This window comes from Vidua chalybeata, chromosome 6 (assembly GCF_026979565.1).
Source record: "Vidua chalybeata isolate OUT-0048 chromosome 6, bVidCha1 merged haplotype, whole genome shotgun sequence".
In the NCBI taxonomy this organism is placed as follows: Eukaryota; Metazoa; Chordata; class Aves; order Passeriformes; family Viduidae; genus Vidua; species Vidua chalybeata.
In genome coordinates this window covers 47,650,888-47,666,414 of record NC_071535.1, presented here as the reverse complement: position 1 = coordinate 47,666,414, position 15,527 = coordinate 47,650,888, and the positions used below count along the sequence as shown (strand labels likewise).

The window sequence follows — 15,527 nt, the reverse complement described above, 5'->3', positions numbered from 1 at the left end:
ATGCAGGGAGGAAAAGTCCTTTAAAATCAATAGTGGGGGAAGACGAAAGATTGTCTCTCTTGCAGATTCTCTCTCTTGCAGAAGGAGGAAAAGCAGCAGGGCTGATCGCTCCTGTGAGCTACAGCACAGCAGGGATCGGCAGGGATGGACAACACACTCACCAGTTTTGCTGCCCCGCAGGGCCAAACCCCACTCCTGCCTGCGATTACACCTCACTGCAGCCGTCAGGGCTGGCTCTCCCTGCTCTCGCATCTTACTGGCAGATCAAAGATTGAATGTGTGCCTTGGGAGTAGGAACTGGGGGCAACACAAGCAGCGAGCTGGCTCTTGGAAGATACGGTTGGGAGGGGAGGGGTGATTTATAATAGGCGAAGTACCCCCTGTGTGATTTAAGACGCCGATGAGCTCCGTCAACCACTTGGAGCCGAGAATACCCTTGCTAGTGGCCAACTCTTGAGTTTCTGCCAGGCTTCCCGTTAATTCCCGAGGACCGGGGACGTGCCACCACCCCGCAGCGGTCACGGAGGCTGCTCCCGTCCCGCGCCATCCTCGGAGCGGGCGGGGAGAGGGAGTGGGCAGGCCGCCGGCGGGCCCGCGGCCCCGTCCAGCGGCGGAGCGCGGCGCTGGAGCGGCCCCGCGCGGCTGCCAGCGGCCCTCTCGCCTCCTGCCCCACATCTCGGCACGGAGGCGGAGGAAACCGAGCTTAAGGCATCCCGTTATCCTTGCTTAGAGCAGCGTGGCATGAAGCCCCGTCGCCACAGCTGCGGGGAAGGCACCTCGCAGCTTTCCTCTGCTCCTCGCAAGGCAGCGATACCGTGACTTCCCTACAAACGTGCCCTCAGGGTCCTAAAATACAGCCGGCCACATCCCCCAGAGGACACAAACTGTATAAGCTAAAGACAAGCCAACAGGGTGCACTAGGAGCCACAAAAATAAATACCCAGTTTGAGGGTTCTGCCAACCAGAGGTTGCTTTGGCGGGCAAAGCTTGGCTGTGATACCCCAAACCAGCCGGGCTGTGGGAGATAATGGGTGGCTGGAGGAAAGGATCATCCATGTTAAAATGGGAAGGGAGAGCAGCACTGTGTGGCCCTTGGACAATGCTCTTTGGACAACAGCCCTGGAGTTCGCTCAGTACTTGTTGGTGCTCTTTTTAACAGCCTGTTCTATGGAGTGGCATGCTCCAAACTATACCAGAGAGTAAGGCAACAAATAAACATTATAGAGAAGTTTGACTGTGTCTTCAGACAGCCACGACATTCTCCGCTGATCTGTACATACCCTTCTGTTGGTTTAGATGTGGTAATTGCAGGCACACATTAAAGACACCTTAGCAAAAGAGAGGGGAGTTACACATTTTGCTTAATTAATGGGAACTGAAACCCCTTTGGGCATCTCAAACAGAGGAAGGAAGATGATGTATTGAGAAGGTGAAAACATTAATTTCAGTGGCTGCTTTGCACTGAATTTTCAGGTGTCAGCTTCTCATTTCTGCCATTGGTATAATTTCCCCCGATTACACAGATTAGATAAATCTCTTTAAAGTTAGTGTATGACAGCAATGCAATTATTTTATGTTAAGCAACAACCTACCTGTTAACTCCTGCCCTTCTTATGGGAAAACACACAGTGAGCAGCACTTTACCACTCATCCCTCCAGCTCCAAGGCTGGAAGCTGCTCTGTGCACGCTAAGGCCCACATGCAGGCTCTGTTTTGAAATGGAGCTTATCTCACAGTGCAGTTTACTACTGTCAACATGGTCCAGGCCCACACAGGCTGATGGAGAGGAGAAAGGGGGAATTTCAACTCTTATGCTACTTGTCCATTCTCTCCTTGTAGGCTGAAATTCAGGGTCCTGCACAAATCCCCCATGCCTACTGCCATGCTTTGTATGAATGTTCACAGTGAGGTGGGAAAAAGAGGGGCTAATTTTGCTGTCACTATCTGGGTGAAGCATGTGAGACTCAAAATCACACTGCTAAAGTTTCCTCACACAAAGCATGTGTTGACTTGAAGAGAAAAAAATACCCTGGGAATTGTCATCACCATAGTTGCTTGGCAGATAAATACCTTCCCTCTGAAAGCAGCATACACAGGACCTTGGCAAAAGAAACTAGGCACAGAATGATGCAATCCTTAGCCCAAAGAGCTCTGCAAGGTGATGCTTTTTAAAAAATGTCTCCTTGCAGCACAAGGAACAACAGGACCTCCTTCCCCAGGCATGCATTCTCCTGGGCATAAGGCAACGCAGACCCCAGCACTGCGCATTAAGGGGACCAGCCCTAGGTGACAAAAAGCCGCTCCCACCCAGTCCCTGCAGGTATGGATACGCACCGTGGCAGTGAGGCACTGTGATTCCTGCACCGTGGCGGCAGAGCTCAGCAGGGCTGCCAGGATCAGGGTCATGCTCAGGCAGATCCCAAAGTAGAAAGCTGCAAAGAAGACAGTTGTGGGCGTTATGGTCAGATGCCAGAGGCCTAGTCTGATGCTTCACCCAGAGAGGGACCAAAAAATGCATTTTGGGGAGCTGGCCCCAAATGACCAGGTTGCAGAACTGAAAATTTTCTGTAATTTATTCAATACCCCTTGTCTGTGTGTGCTTTGCTGTGTATGTCTGGCAAGGCTGTAAGCCTCTGAGTGGTTCCTGCAGCTCCAGCAGAGTGAAGCCTGCTGGAGCCTAAAATGATGTTGGTCCACCCAGCAGACCAGAAGCTGCCAATTACTTCAGCATTCTGATAAGGATCCCCCCCAAACGGGGGGTGCTGGTGTGCAGCAGCTGTCCCACAGCCTCTATCAGGACTCTAGGCACTGCTAATCTGGTGCAACACTCACCCTCTGGTTTCCTCCTGGCTCAGGCAGGATCACAGCCAGTACCCTGCAGCAGGGCTCAGGGACCACAGCACTGCAAACAGTGCTGCAAACACTAGTCTAACCACACAGAGGTAATGCCTGTAAACAAGGCAAGTGGAAGCGTGCTGGAGATGGGTGGCTGGGGTGGGAGAGACTGCAAGGCTGCAGTCAGTGCCAATGTGTAGGAACAGGGAAGGAATAAAGCTTAGCCTTGGACTAACGTAGTTTTTACACCTGCTTTGTTAAACTGAAATTGAGAACCTGATCTCGAGAGGATATGAGAATGTTTAAGCCCTGAGTACAGCTCAGGAGAAGCAGCAGATGCAAGTGCAGCAGTGGTGAGCAGGGCATTTTAGTATCCGAGCTATCTTTGCTCTAGCCTTGTACCTGAGGCTCAGTTTATACTTCTCTCTTGTGAAAGCGAAAATACCACACATTTCCTCAGAAAAGCTCAAGGTGCTGCCGTGCATTTCTCCTCCCAGCCCCAATTTTCTATGTTCTGCTTCAACTCCTGTAGTTCCTCTCCTCATTCTTCCAGTCTCCCGCCAGCGCCAGTGCACTTTTAGTGACTGAGGAGCTCCTCCTGAGCTCTTACCACAGCACAGGGGTTGGAAAATAGAGGAACAGGTGCAAACACAGAAGCACCTGAGCACCCCATGTGCCCACAGCATCCTTTGGTTACAGGCATGCAGGTCTGATATGGGGAAAGAAAGTGCCTGTGAGACTGTGTTAGTCCTAATGCATCCTCTAAAACCCAGCTCCCCTTCCTTCTCTTGAGATACCCCTGAATTTTCTTCTACAGCTTTAAAGAATTTTGCAGCTCCTGGTATCACCAAAGGTCTCACTGGGATGGGACCACAACGTACCTGTGTGGTGGATGACCTTGTAGGCATTGCTGTCCAGGGAGACATTGCTAATGAGAGTGAAACGGAGCCCATAGTGGGTGACTGTGCTCAGCGTAGCGATGGAGAGCCCCAGCAGCTGGAAAAGAAGGGTTTCAGGAAGGGATTTACAAGGCAACAGCTGAGTGCACGGAAAGGTTTGAGGTGTATCTGGATGCTCCTGAGCCCCATGCAAATGCAGACAGCCTCATCATCCAGATACCACCACATGTACCCCAAAATGCACATAAAAGGACAAACCCCAGACACTTAAAAATACTAAAGCTGTTTTTCTCTCTTGCATAATGAGTGCATGTGACACTGTGCAGCCTACAGTCTCTTGGCCAGTGCCTATGGATTAAATTCCCATCACATGAAGAGAACTGAGAGAATTGATGCTCTTGCAGCACACCTGTGCAGTACCACTCACACTGCAGACTGTGCATGTGTGGCTGTGAGGGCTGCCAGCTTCAATAGGGGTTTGAGGAGGGGTGAAGTTCTCTGCTCTCCTTTTTGCAATACCAGTCTCATTGCCTGCTGTTGACTCTGTTTCCTATGGCAGAGTGCAAAGATCCGAGTCCTGTACTACTCTAAGTTGTGTGTGCTGGTTTCTGTCTCTGCAAGGTGTTGTCTGTTTCTGTCCCACCCCAAGAGCACTGGTATGCTTAAGGCATGGGGTAACTACTTGCATATCCATACCTCTCCAGGTGATGGAGAGGGAACATTTCTGATGGCACCTGGCTCTAGGGCTGGGCTCCTTTCAGCATGACTGGTGGCAGAGCTGGGACAAAGACCCCAGCAGTGAAATGAACTCAAAATCTAGTGCAATGAGCCTGGAAAATACAAAATGTAAGGCTACTCCTAGCTCTGAAGATAAGGCTTCATCATTTTGTGCCTTTGTAATATGGAAACATGAGGCAGCTATACCTGTGTCAAATGTGACAATGTGATCTCAAAATAATTCCCACTGTGTGACATTTTCTAATAATTTTTGCTGAAGGCTTATGGTCTCAGAGACTAAATCCATCCAAACCATAGCATTTTGTCTAGCCTAATTTGTGGCACATTCTGATCATTCAGACTGGGCATTACTGCGTATCTTGACCCACGCCCAGCAAAATATTAAGTGCAACACCAGTTAGCTCCGATTTCTGAGAAACACCAGTCTAAAATCCTCCCAACAGCGAGAATGTGATTCTAACCATTCACAGCAGCTGTGCCTTAATGTCTCCTCTAAACATGCTTAGTAGCAATCCTCCTTTCATTTCCTCCAAGTGGCATATTCTGTTATTTGGAAGGGAGAACTACCTTACAGCCACTGCAGTCTTGGAATGTTGAAATTTGGAAAAACTACAAACTTCATTTATGGCCCAAAATAAGGTATTACCTTTTAATAACCCTTAACAAGCCACCAACCCTTTTTGAACTAAATACAGATTATTGTTATTACTGTTGTTATTATTTTTATGCTGGCAAGTTTTGATGAAGTGAAAAGGCAACAAGAACATACAAGTCAAAGCATCCATGAGAAGTGTTCTCCAGTTTCTACCATTTCCCATCAGCTCTAACAGCAGATGGCCAGAAACTCTCCTTGAATTTGCTTCAAAAGCTGATAAAAACAGTCCCTGGAATTGCTTTCACTTTGCAGTGCTGATCCACATGTTTCTCATACACACTTCCACCAAAGCCTTATGGTTTCATATCCTCACTGATATCCCACCTGCAGTCGACCACCCTCCCAGCAGCAAGTGTGACTGCACCAGATCCATCCTCTCTCTTTTGCTCCAAGGAGACAGGAGCAAATACCTTTTTTGTTCCCATCCATTCAGCCAGCAGCAACCTTTTCTTTCTCCTTGGAGGAAGCTGCTGAGTTGTGAAAGAGCTGCAGTAGTGTGACAGCCTTGAGAAACCAGAAGTCTATCAGAGGAGGGCGGGGGATGCTGGTGGCCAGCAATAACCGCCTATGGTGCAATGATAACTCAGGCAGTTGGCTGTGCTTGCCCTCCACCCGCCAAAAACAGAACGTGGGAAAACCATCCCCTCTCAGAGTGGGGATGGGAAAGGCAACAGCTCACCTCGGTTCTGCAGAGATACCCCCAAACCTGCCTGCTCACCATGACACAGAGGCTGGTCACCAGCAGTTGGCACTTGGTGGTCCTCAGCCCGCACCTCAGTTCCATGGCAGCTTGTCCCCAGAGAGAGCTGGCAGTTGGTCTCTCCAGCTCTTGATAAAGCCTGGGTTTCCACCAAAGGGAGGCATGGCCACAGTGGGGCCTCTCAGGAAGTGGAGTCCCCACCACGTGCTGATGCACCTCCTCCTGCCTGATTATTAAATCCTCTTTGGGGCAGTCACCTTCTGCACAGACTCTCAGTCAGCTGCTGTCAGGTCCCACACAGTCAGCTGGGAAAGAAGGAAAGGCATACAGAAAAACAGCCTTTCATGGAGTTTGGAGCAAAGCGCCTTTAAAAAAAAATTAAACTGTTTAGTCAAGAGTCAGTGTCAAAACATCCCGATTTTGACTTTCACTGGGATGCAGTTTTGCTTAATGAACACTGTCAATAACATTTTTTTCATAATATACATAAATAATATTTTGGGAAAACATTTAGGAAAACATTATTTTTAAAAATAACCTATTGTTTAAAGCAGAGATTAACCACACCCCCCCCCCCAAACAGATCTGTGTAAGAGTCTTCTCCCCCCGTGTAAAAGCACCACATGGCAATAACCTTTGGCTGAGCCTCTATTAGAACTTGCATTTGCAGATAATGGAAAAAAGCACATTTGGTAATATTTTGTTCAGGAAAATGTTTATATGAACATATAACCCCCTGCTCAGGAGACCCTCACTGTCTGTGGACATTTTAACTCTTCCTTTCCCCTCTCCTAGCACTGAAGACTCCATGGACCCCTGGCTGCGGAAGACTCAGGTGATTTCTGGTCTTCAAAACCAGCTGTCTCCTCAATGCATATTTCTTAAAAGTAAATTGCAAAGAAGTCTCAAGACAGATCTGGCCAAAGTGAGCCTGAATGACTGAGTGCCTTAATTATCCTTACTTTTGGAACCAGACTGGTGGAGAAGAGGTGAATAATTGCATTCCCATCAGGTGGCAAACAAAGGGAGTAAAAAAGTAAAACCATCCCACGACAGTAACTGCAGTAACAGGAACATGACAAAGAAGGAGGAGGGTGAGAAAGAGGAGGAGTGAAAAAAGGAAGGAAGATGCATTTTGTAAAGCAAAGAGAAGAGAAAGCAAGTTGCACAAAGCCATGAGCACAGGGAAAAGCATATTATGATTTTCTGATTACATCACTAGCTTTCTTGCAAGCTTTCCTGCAGATCATCTTGATTGCAGCCTCCCGAGACACCAGTGAGAGCTGCCACAGCCAGTGCCAAAACCAGGTATCCCCATGGCTCACGGGTCCCTGCCCTGATGCCCAAGAGGAGACATGTTCAGAGACCTTCTTCCTCTGGCCACCAGCTGGAGACCATCTGAGGAAAACCAATGGACAGACAGCAGAGCAGGAGGGCACTGGGGAGACGACAACAGGCTGGTGAGGCAGCTGATGCCAAGCCACCCACATTCAGGAGCAGGACCCCTGGGAACAGACCAGGTGGGGGAAATGCCTTATAAGACACTGTCAGAGTTAGGATTGTGTCAGAATTCAGAGCTGTGGGCACCCATCATTTCTGGTACTAGAGGACAGACGGGGGTGTTGTCACATGCATTTTCAAGGGGAAGGATCCCTAGTACAAAAATAACAGACCTGGCCCATCGGTGGAGTTACAGGTTAAATCTGGAAGGGCTGCAAGAAAGTATGAGCACAGCTCACAGTATGTAACACCAAGCCACGTCAGCCCAGCCACGAGCGACAGTCACCGTGTCACCTGCTATGAGCACACCCAGAACCTGTTTCACAGCGGCGGAGAGGAAAAAAAAACAAAAAAAACAAAACAAAAAAACCAAAAAAAACCAAACAAACAAAAAACAAAAAAACAAAAAAAAAAAAAAAAACAAAAAAAAAAAAAAAAAAACAAAAAAAAAAAACAAAACCATGGAACCGGTCTCCGTTTCCCCCTGGATCCCACTTTCTTCCCCAGTCCTAAACATCTGCCACCGCAGAAACCTGTGCGAAGCCAAGTCTCACGCTAGAGGTCCCCACAGGCCAGCAGAACCCTTTCCCGAAGGGCGAGATAATCGACATGGGCTTTCTGAAGGGCATTTCGGTCCCCAGTTCCATAAAAGTCTCCTCAGTTCCTGCAGAAGCCTCGCACCTCACCTCATGTCCACCTGAGAGGTCCCAAAATCGTCATCTACACGCCTTGCAAGGGCTGCTAGTTTTCTCACAAAAGATGTCCTGCCTCCTTTTGTCTCCAGTCATAAAAACAGGTACCTTCACTGACTCAAGGAGCTCTGAAAGCAGGTCTGTAACTTCAAACACCTGTGTTTAAGCAGCTCCTTCCTCTGTTTTGGCTGAAAATTACTATTCCTGAGTAGCTTGACCATGTCTTCTGATGCTTCTCCCACTTGCAGTGCTTGGTGCTTGCCTTTGTGCCCACCTTCCACTAACTGCTCTGCCTGCTGGGCTCAGGGGGGGAAGGATTTTCTGCTGTTTCTTTTTCCTCTCTCTTACCCACTATCCCATACAGGTATGCCTTGAAAGTTTCCTGTTTGTGGCACAGCATATGTGGATTTCTAACATCACAAAAATAACAACAGCAAAAGGAGTTGCTGCCTCACATTCAAAAAAGCCAAAAGGAAAGTTACTCCCTCACCCAAAAGAAAGCAGGAGCATCAGTAGAGCTGGGATATTAAGATGTTGGGCTGTGATTAAGGAAGGCACATTTGGTAGATGGAAGGGCACTGCTGAAGGGAGAACAGGGGACTCTGTGTGCTCATCCTACTTGTGCCCACCAACAAGGCAATCTGTGCAACACATCACTTTCTATGGGATTAAACTTCCTCTGGGTGCAGGTTGTTGGCACACACCTGCCTCAGCAGGCATGCACCTACCTCTCTGCCCAGAGAAGTGAGAAGCAGGGTGTCCCCTCAACCTCATCCCAGTGGGAAGAGAGGCAGAGCTGGTGGCATGCCAGGGAACCACCCTCACAGCCAGCATGGATGGCAGCATGGCTTTTCCAGCAAGACTCGGCCTCCTGCCCACCCTGGCAGGTTTCATCAATTGATTCCCTTTGCAAGAGCCCAACTTATCATTCCCAAAAGAGGTGCAAAAACCACAGATGACCACAGCTCCTGCCTGTGGCTTCGTACCTTATCTCTCATTATCAGCTGGAGCATGGAAAGATGGTAGTGAGTCTGAAAATACCCCAGGGAGCACAGATGCTCTCTTTCTAGCCTTGTGGCAGCTTGCAGATTTCTGTTATGAAAAACCTGATCCCCAGCTGCATGGGTCTCAGAGGGATGTGCGATCTCATCCAGAAGGGAAGGGTTGATTTAAAAAAGGGAACAAAGCCAGATCATATATTTTTTTGCAAAGCTACAAACCCCCAACCCTCTTCTGAACTGAAGGGAAACAATGCTCACTCTGTCAGAGAGATGTTCTGAAAGAGCTGGGGGATTTGATGTGTTAATGCTGCATGGGGTGAACTTGGGACACTAAGCACAAATGGAGAAGAGGCTGAATTCATACGGATGCTTTCTTGACATCCACTTTTCTGGCTCTCACTCCATCAGTGCAGCCACCAGTGATGGAACAGCAACATCCCAGCCGTAGCTGCTTGAACTCTGTCAATGCAGCAGGGAAGAGAAACTTCCCCCTTGGCTTTGGAGCACTGCTACTCATGCTCCTGAGAAAGGATGGGCTGGAAGCAAGAAGGAGGATGTCACCCAGGAGCCAAAACTACACCCATCATCCAGGCAGGACACACCTATGTCAGGGCCCTGCTGCTTCTCAGAAGCCTCCTCCCTTTCCAGCCCACAGCACCATTGGGGAAAATACCTCTCCTCCACAGCAGAAAGCAGCTCCCCAGTGTGTCACATTTACAAGAGTCAGTGGCTCAGCCCATTCGGTCCCTCAGCTACTACCCGTAACATGGCTGGATTCACCCTAGAGCTCGCTCATAAATAAAGCATGTCCATATCAAACCGCACTGAAGCCATAGGGATGATGGGAGACCAGGCAGACCTCACAGCCTGTGTCTGCCTTCCCGGGCACATCACAAGGATGCATTGTAAAGGCTGCTTAGCATTCATATAGCACATACACACAATCAAAGCTAAAAATCAACTTTTAAACCCAGGGCCATCTTTTTTCAAGAAAGGAAAGAGAGGAGGAAAAGGGAGGGGCGGGGTGGTGCTGGGCTTTGCCAAGCTTCAGATGCACTATACAACTCCACTGTGAATGGAAACAAGGCTGGCTGGAGGCTGCCGTGGAAGACATAAAACCAGAGAGAAATCATAATATTTCCAAAGTACTTCTTTACTTATTATTATTTTCAAAGTGTATCTCAGAAATCCTCTAGTGATTCCCAGGCAATTTGAAATTATTATAGGTGAGCAAATAAAATATCAGAAGAGTTATTAAAAATAGTTCATCAAGCCAGAGAAAGATTACATTGCAAAAGAGCATAAGCTGAAGACAGGGAGCTCCCTTCAAAGAATAAACTCATATGAACTTCTTTCTCCACTGAAAGTGAAAGAACTGTACTTATAGCTCTAAAGCACAGTGCCTTACTCAAGTTAAATTATTTTTTTCTTTTTCACATGCTATATAATTGCAAATCATAACTGCCCAGGAGCCAGCTGTGCAGGTGATAGACCCGAAGACACAATGCAAGCCCTGCCCCATGTAGCCCTGCTCCTGGCAAAACCAGTGTGAGCAGAGCCCAGCCTGGTAAATGGGCTTACCAAGAACAGGGCTGCTTAACTGCCCATCACCCTTTATTTCTCACATTCATCCTCTCAAGCTTTATTGCAACTGGACCTCCATTGCTTTCCACTGAAGTCCTGAAAATTTTGGTGAAATACTCTAAAAAGCTCATGTCAGCTGGCTGTAATGCACTGGTAGCACCAGGACTGACCCAGCACCCCACCTGCAGCCTTCCTGCTGACACATGTGCCAAGCCAGGGGCAGTGCTTTGCTCTCACCTTTGGCAGGTGCAAGAACTAACGTGCAGTGTAGAGGTCCTTTCCAGAGGCCCTTTTCCCTTCTCCCTGAGCGTCATTTGGCTACCTTGCAGCACACTGGCTTGTGGCTGAAGCCACATGGAGCTGCAAGGTGTCCCCACCAACCATGCAGTTACCATTTTTGCCTTACCTGCTCCAGGAGAAGAGAATTTCTTCTCCCCAGTCTCTGGGGATGGGTAGCACATTGCTGGATGCTCTCTCTCCCCAGATTATGATCAGGAAGTTGATTGTGAACACAGACAGTGTTTAATGATGCCTTGTTCTACTGGATCCTTACATAGTCATTAACTTTGTAAAGAGATTTCAAAGGAGATTGTGTTTGTCTGAGTACAAGATGTACCTATCCACCTACCTTCCTGCAGACTGTTGGGAAGCCAGCTGCACTGCTAGGAAAGTGTAAGCACTTGCTGCATGTTGTGCTCAGGCCCAGACCTGATGGCCACATCTGGCTGGAAACATCAGCGGTCCTAAAGCCAATTTGGACAAGTCAAGCTGATCCCTGAGCTGAGTGTAGAATCTCTGTGCTGGAGGCTGCATGCTCTCCCTTGAGACTAGGTTTACTGGTGTGCATTATTAATGAAAAAAATTCCCTGTAGATATTTTTATATTATAAAAATACAGTTATTACTCTTGAGTGCGGCACTTCAATACAGAAGGCTTTCTCTTGAAAAGTTTCAAAGGCAGCAGCTTCCCTTTTCCTGTGTGCAAGGTTTTCAGCAGAAATTAGAGACAAGGTAATAAAAGAACATCAGTATTACTCCACTGAAGTAATGCTCCTACTGACTAAGCTACATCTGACAGCGAGCAGAAGGGAAGCCCCTTGCTCCAGCCAGAGCAGTTTTGCAGATGCTGGAGGCAAGTGCATGCTATGGCCTGAGCTGAGCAAGCAACCTGTGCACTCCCAACAAGGCACAGACAGCTCCCCTGAGCTGCTGGGAATCCACCAGGAAAAACACTCCTGCCTGCGTTGCATGCCATGAGCTGCTCCTCTCGGGTCAAGTCCTTCAGGGAAGCTGTAGGGCTGCTCATTGCTTTGTCCCCAGGTCTACAACAGGGTCAAGAATGTCTCAGGAGCTGCTGAATTTGGGTGCTAAGTCTCCTGTGTGCTTGACTACCAGAAAATCAAAGTGCTCACAGGATCCTTACGGTCAGGAATTTTAGCTTGGCTGCCTATGACACTGCAGAGGGGCTGGCCCCTTCAAGCCACTGCCATTGCAACCAATCCCCAGTGAAAATATTTCTCTTTCAACATAATGGAGCCTTGCTGTTCCCTAAATACCCCACATAGGTACAAAAAAAGCCCCCTTCATGTCACATCAAGGAATCATGAACAGCTCTTTTAACTACCATTTCTGGCTTAGATACACCTGAGCACCAGCAGCAATGTGGTTCAGGGCAGCCAGGGGAATACAGATACTTCGATATCCAAATCGTGCTGCAGAGCCTTGCTGGCACCTGTCCGTGTGATGACATCCCCACCACCAAGTTGGTGCCAAAGACACCAGCTTGGAGCATTTTCCTGACATTGGGTTATGTTCATCCCCAAAAAGTGAAGGTCTGTAACTCAACTGCCTCACACCGTTGGATTTTTAATCTTTTTTTTTTTTTTTTTTTTTTTTAAAGGCTGGGTGGGAGCAGAGCCCTGAGGACAGCACATCATGCAGGTGTACTGAAGCCAAGAGTGGACACAGCTCCAAGGCAGTGGGTTCATGTAGCTCCCCTTACATCCATCAAGTTATTTCTTCCCACGAGTTCCCAGGACTCCAAGAAGAAGCTCCTTTGTCCTCCCAGCTCTTCCCACCGGACCTGGAAGAAAGGCTTGCTTGATGGAGAGCCAAGGAGGATTGCTTGGCATGGCAGAGTGAAGCTAGGCTGCAACCCCCAAGCTACAAAAGCTTTGCATTTTCCTTCTTGCCTCCATGCCTTTATCCTTGAAACTCCCATTGAAGCCCAAAAAGCCGGTCTGTGGAGAACGGCGTTGGTAAGACGACCCATGTCATTACTATAAATCTTTGTTATTATACATTTTTTTGGATGTACCAAAGCAGAGCCCCAGCATGTCCCCTCTCTCTGTCAGGCAAGCACCGACCGGCAGCCAGGTGCGGGCACTCTCCGCTCCGCAGGTAAAGCCCTGGCAGCAGCCGCGCTGCCGGGCCACCGCCTTCCTCACACCGGCACCCGCGGGGTACCCGGTGTGGGGAGGGGCCGGGCTGGTGGCACAACTGAAGGGACAGGACCCGGGGCCTCCACCTCACCTGGGGCAGCGGGGAGTCCCGCGTGCTCCTGAGCGCCCGCCGTGAGGTGCGGAGTAGGCGGGGCGAGAGTGCGGCCCCACCCCCGAGTAATAATAAAAACTAAATTAAAATAAAATGTTAAAAACTGCCAGGGCAGGGGCGGTGATTTGAGGGGAGGGTTGCAGCAGGGCCGCGGACGGCGGTGTGTGTGGGGGGGAGGATGTGTGTGGGGGGGGGGGAAGGGTGTGTGTGAGGGGAGAGGGGGCGGCTGCCGGCGGTGCCACGCGCCGGGCGCACGCGGGGGCGGGGGCGCGCGCGGGGGAGGGCGCGGGCGGGGGCGCGACGGCGGCGGGCACGCGTGGTGCGGCGTGCGCGGCGCGTGCGGCCGGCGGGGGCCCGCGAGCGGATGCGGCGGCGCGTTGATAAGGGGCCGGCCGGCAGCGGGAATCGCCGCAGAGGCGCGGAGCGGCGGCGGGAGAGCACGGGCATGAACTGCCCCGCGCTGCCCACCCCCGCCTCCTTTGTCTCGCTTTAAATGTAGTTTTGAAAATTATTTTTTTATTTTTAAAGTTTTGATTGTTGGTTTGCTTTTTTTTTTTTTTTTTTTTTTTTTTTTTTTCCTGCCCGCCGCCACCGTGGCCGCCCGGCGATGAACGGCGGGACTCTGTCGCCGTTGCCCCCCGCCGCACCCCGCGGCCGCCGGCGGCCCGCCTCCCCCGAGCTGCTGCGCTGCAAACGCCGCCTGGCCTTCGCCGCCCTGCCGGGCACCGGGGCGGCGGCGGCCGCCGTGGCCCGTCGGAATGAGCGGGAGCGCAACCGCGTGCGGCTCGTCAACCTGGGCTTCGCCGCCCTCCGTCAGCACGTCCCCCACGGCGCCGCCAGCAAGAAGATGAGCAAGGTAGAGACCCTCCGCTCCGCCGTCGAGTACATCCGCGCCCTGCAGCGGCTCCTCGACGAGCATGACGCCGTCGCCTCTTTCCCCGACGGCCGCGGGCGGGTGGCCGTCGGGGAAGTTGGCGGCGGCGGCTACTCCTCCGCTTCTCCCTCCTTCGCCTCCTCCGCGCCCGGCTCGCCGTGCTCCTCCGAGGAGAGCGGCTACGACGCGGCGCTCAGCCCCGAGGAGCGGGAGCTGCTGGACTTCACCAGCTGGCTAGGGAGCTACTGACACGGCAGGAGGTGAGGGGCAGCCGGAGGGGAGGGGGCACCGCTTCCTCCCCCGGCGCTCGGGGGAGCGGGGCACAGACCCACCGGAGCTCTCCTCACGTCTCTCCGCAGCCGCGCTCAGTCCGCAGCACATCGGCACCCGCGGTCTCGGAGTCGGCAGCATTCCCCCGAAAGTACTGACCTCCACCCCAGCGTGGCCTCGCTGGCTGCTTTTCTCGCCGGGTTCAGCCGTCGTATTCTGGTTGTGGAAAGTTCTATGGGGTAGTTGAGTGCGGGGTCCCTCTCCTTGCGCGGGGACAGCGACTCCGCCTGCCCGCCGGGAGCTGCCGACCCACGGAGAGGATGCCCGAGTAAACCTGCTTTCACCCGCCGCTGCTGTCTGGTGTTGCTTTGGAGGGGTGGAAAAGAAAAAAAAAAAAAAAATTGGAAACACTTGATGCTTCCTTCTTTCTGGAGGGGGAGGGAATTTTTTATCATGTCAGATTCTATTTTATATGTAACTTGAACTGCCTATAGGGACACTGGTGTATGAAGACTTATTTTTGTACAAGAAACCTTAGAAAAAAGGGATGAGATGGTTCTATTTTTAGCAGGTCCTGTCTACTCGTTCTTGAACACTACCAGCTGGAATGTTTTGGTAACATACACTTTATAGATGCAAAGGTGTTTGTTTGGGTTTTTTTTTAAATTATTCTCTCCAAACACTTTGGTAAAAGACTGTAAAGTTATGTTGTGTTTTAACGTGGTGTCTTGAGTTTGCCTAGTGTGAAGGCCCACCTCTCTGAAAGCTGAAGTTTAAAAAAAAAATTATTGAAGGCATTTTTGTATGCACTTGCTAGGATTTCTTATGTTATACATATGCAGTTTTTAAGAGAGTATCATATTTTATGTAAATTGACTTTATAAATAAAAATCTATTTATAAATGGCTTCAGGGCTGTAAGATATGTGTATTTGCCAGAATTACCCAAGGTGACTTAACTGTGGCCTGAAGGGGTGGGAGAGCGGAGTAAGGAGCAATACAGCAGAGAGGCAGCTCTCCCTGGACCAGGTTTCATGTGCAGAAGGGAATAAGGAGCGGCATAGCATAATCTCCAGGCTTACTTTTTTTTTTTTTTTTCCTATTCAGGTTTTATAAATTCAGCACTTGGAGCAGGTACTGCAGGGAAGATGTGTGGGAGCTGCAGATGTGCATAGGAGACAAGGCAGGTTCAGTACTGCTAACCCCTGTCCTGAACATGCAGAAAGTG

At 50.1% G+C, this 15,527-nt stretch overlaps 2 protein-coding genes across 4 annotated transcripts in view; one reads left to right on the top strand and one right to left on the bottom strand.

Moving 5' to 3' along the window:
* The window catches only part of TSPAN32 (tetraspanin 32), a 30,651-nt gene extending 24,669 nt beyond the window's left edge, over nucleotides 1-5,982 (bottom strand). For all 3 annotated transcript variants that reach the window (XM_053946847.1, XM_053946848.1, XM_053946849.1), the window contains exons 1-3: nucleotides 5,846-5,982; nucleotides 3,717-3,831; nucleotides 2,335-2,432 (exon numbers count right to left, since the gene is read on the bottom strand). In XM_053946847.1, the coding sequence (XP_053802822.1) occupies nucleotides 2,335-2,432; nucleotides 3,717-3,831; nucleotides 5,846-5,911 (279 nt within the window). In that variant the 5' untranslated portion in view covers nucleotides 5,912-5,982. The remainder of the gene's footprint in view (nucleotides 1-2,334; nucleotides 2,433-3,716; nucleotides 3,832-5,845) is intronic.
* Nucleotides 5,983-13,690: 7,708 nt separating this feature from the next.
* ASCL2 (achaete-scute family bHLH transcription factor 2) lies at nucleotides 13,691-15,206 on the top strand. Its single transcript, XM_053945817.1, has 2 exons — nucleotides 13,691-14,290; nucleotides 14,390-15,206. The coding sequence occupies exon 1, from the start codon at nucleotides 13,764-13,766 to the stop codon at nucleotides 14,277-14,279; it is 516 nt and encodes a 171-aa protein (XP_053801792.1). The 5' UTR covers nucleotides 13,691-13,763; the 3' UTR covers nucleotides 14,280-14,290; nucleotides 14,390-15,206.
* Nucleotides 15,207-15,527: the final 321 nt, after the last annotated feature.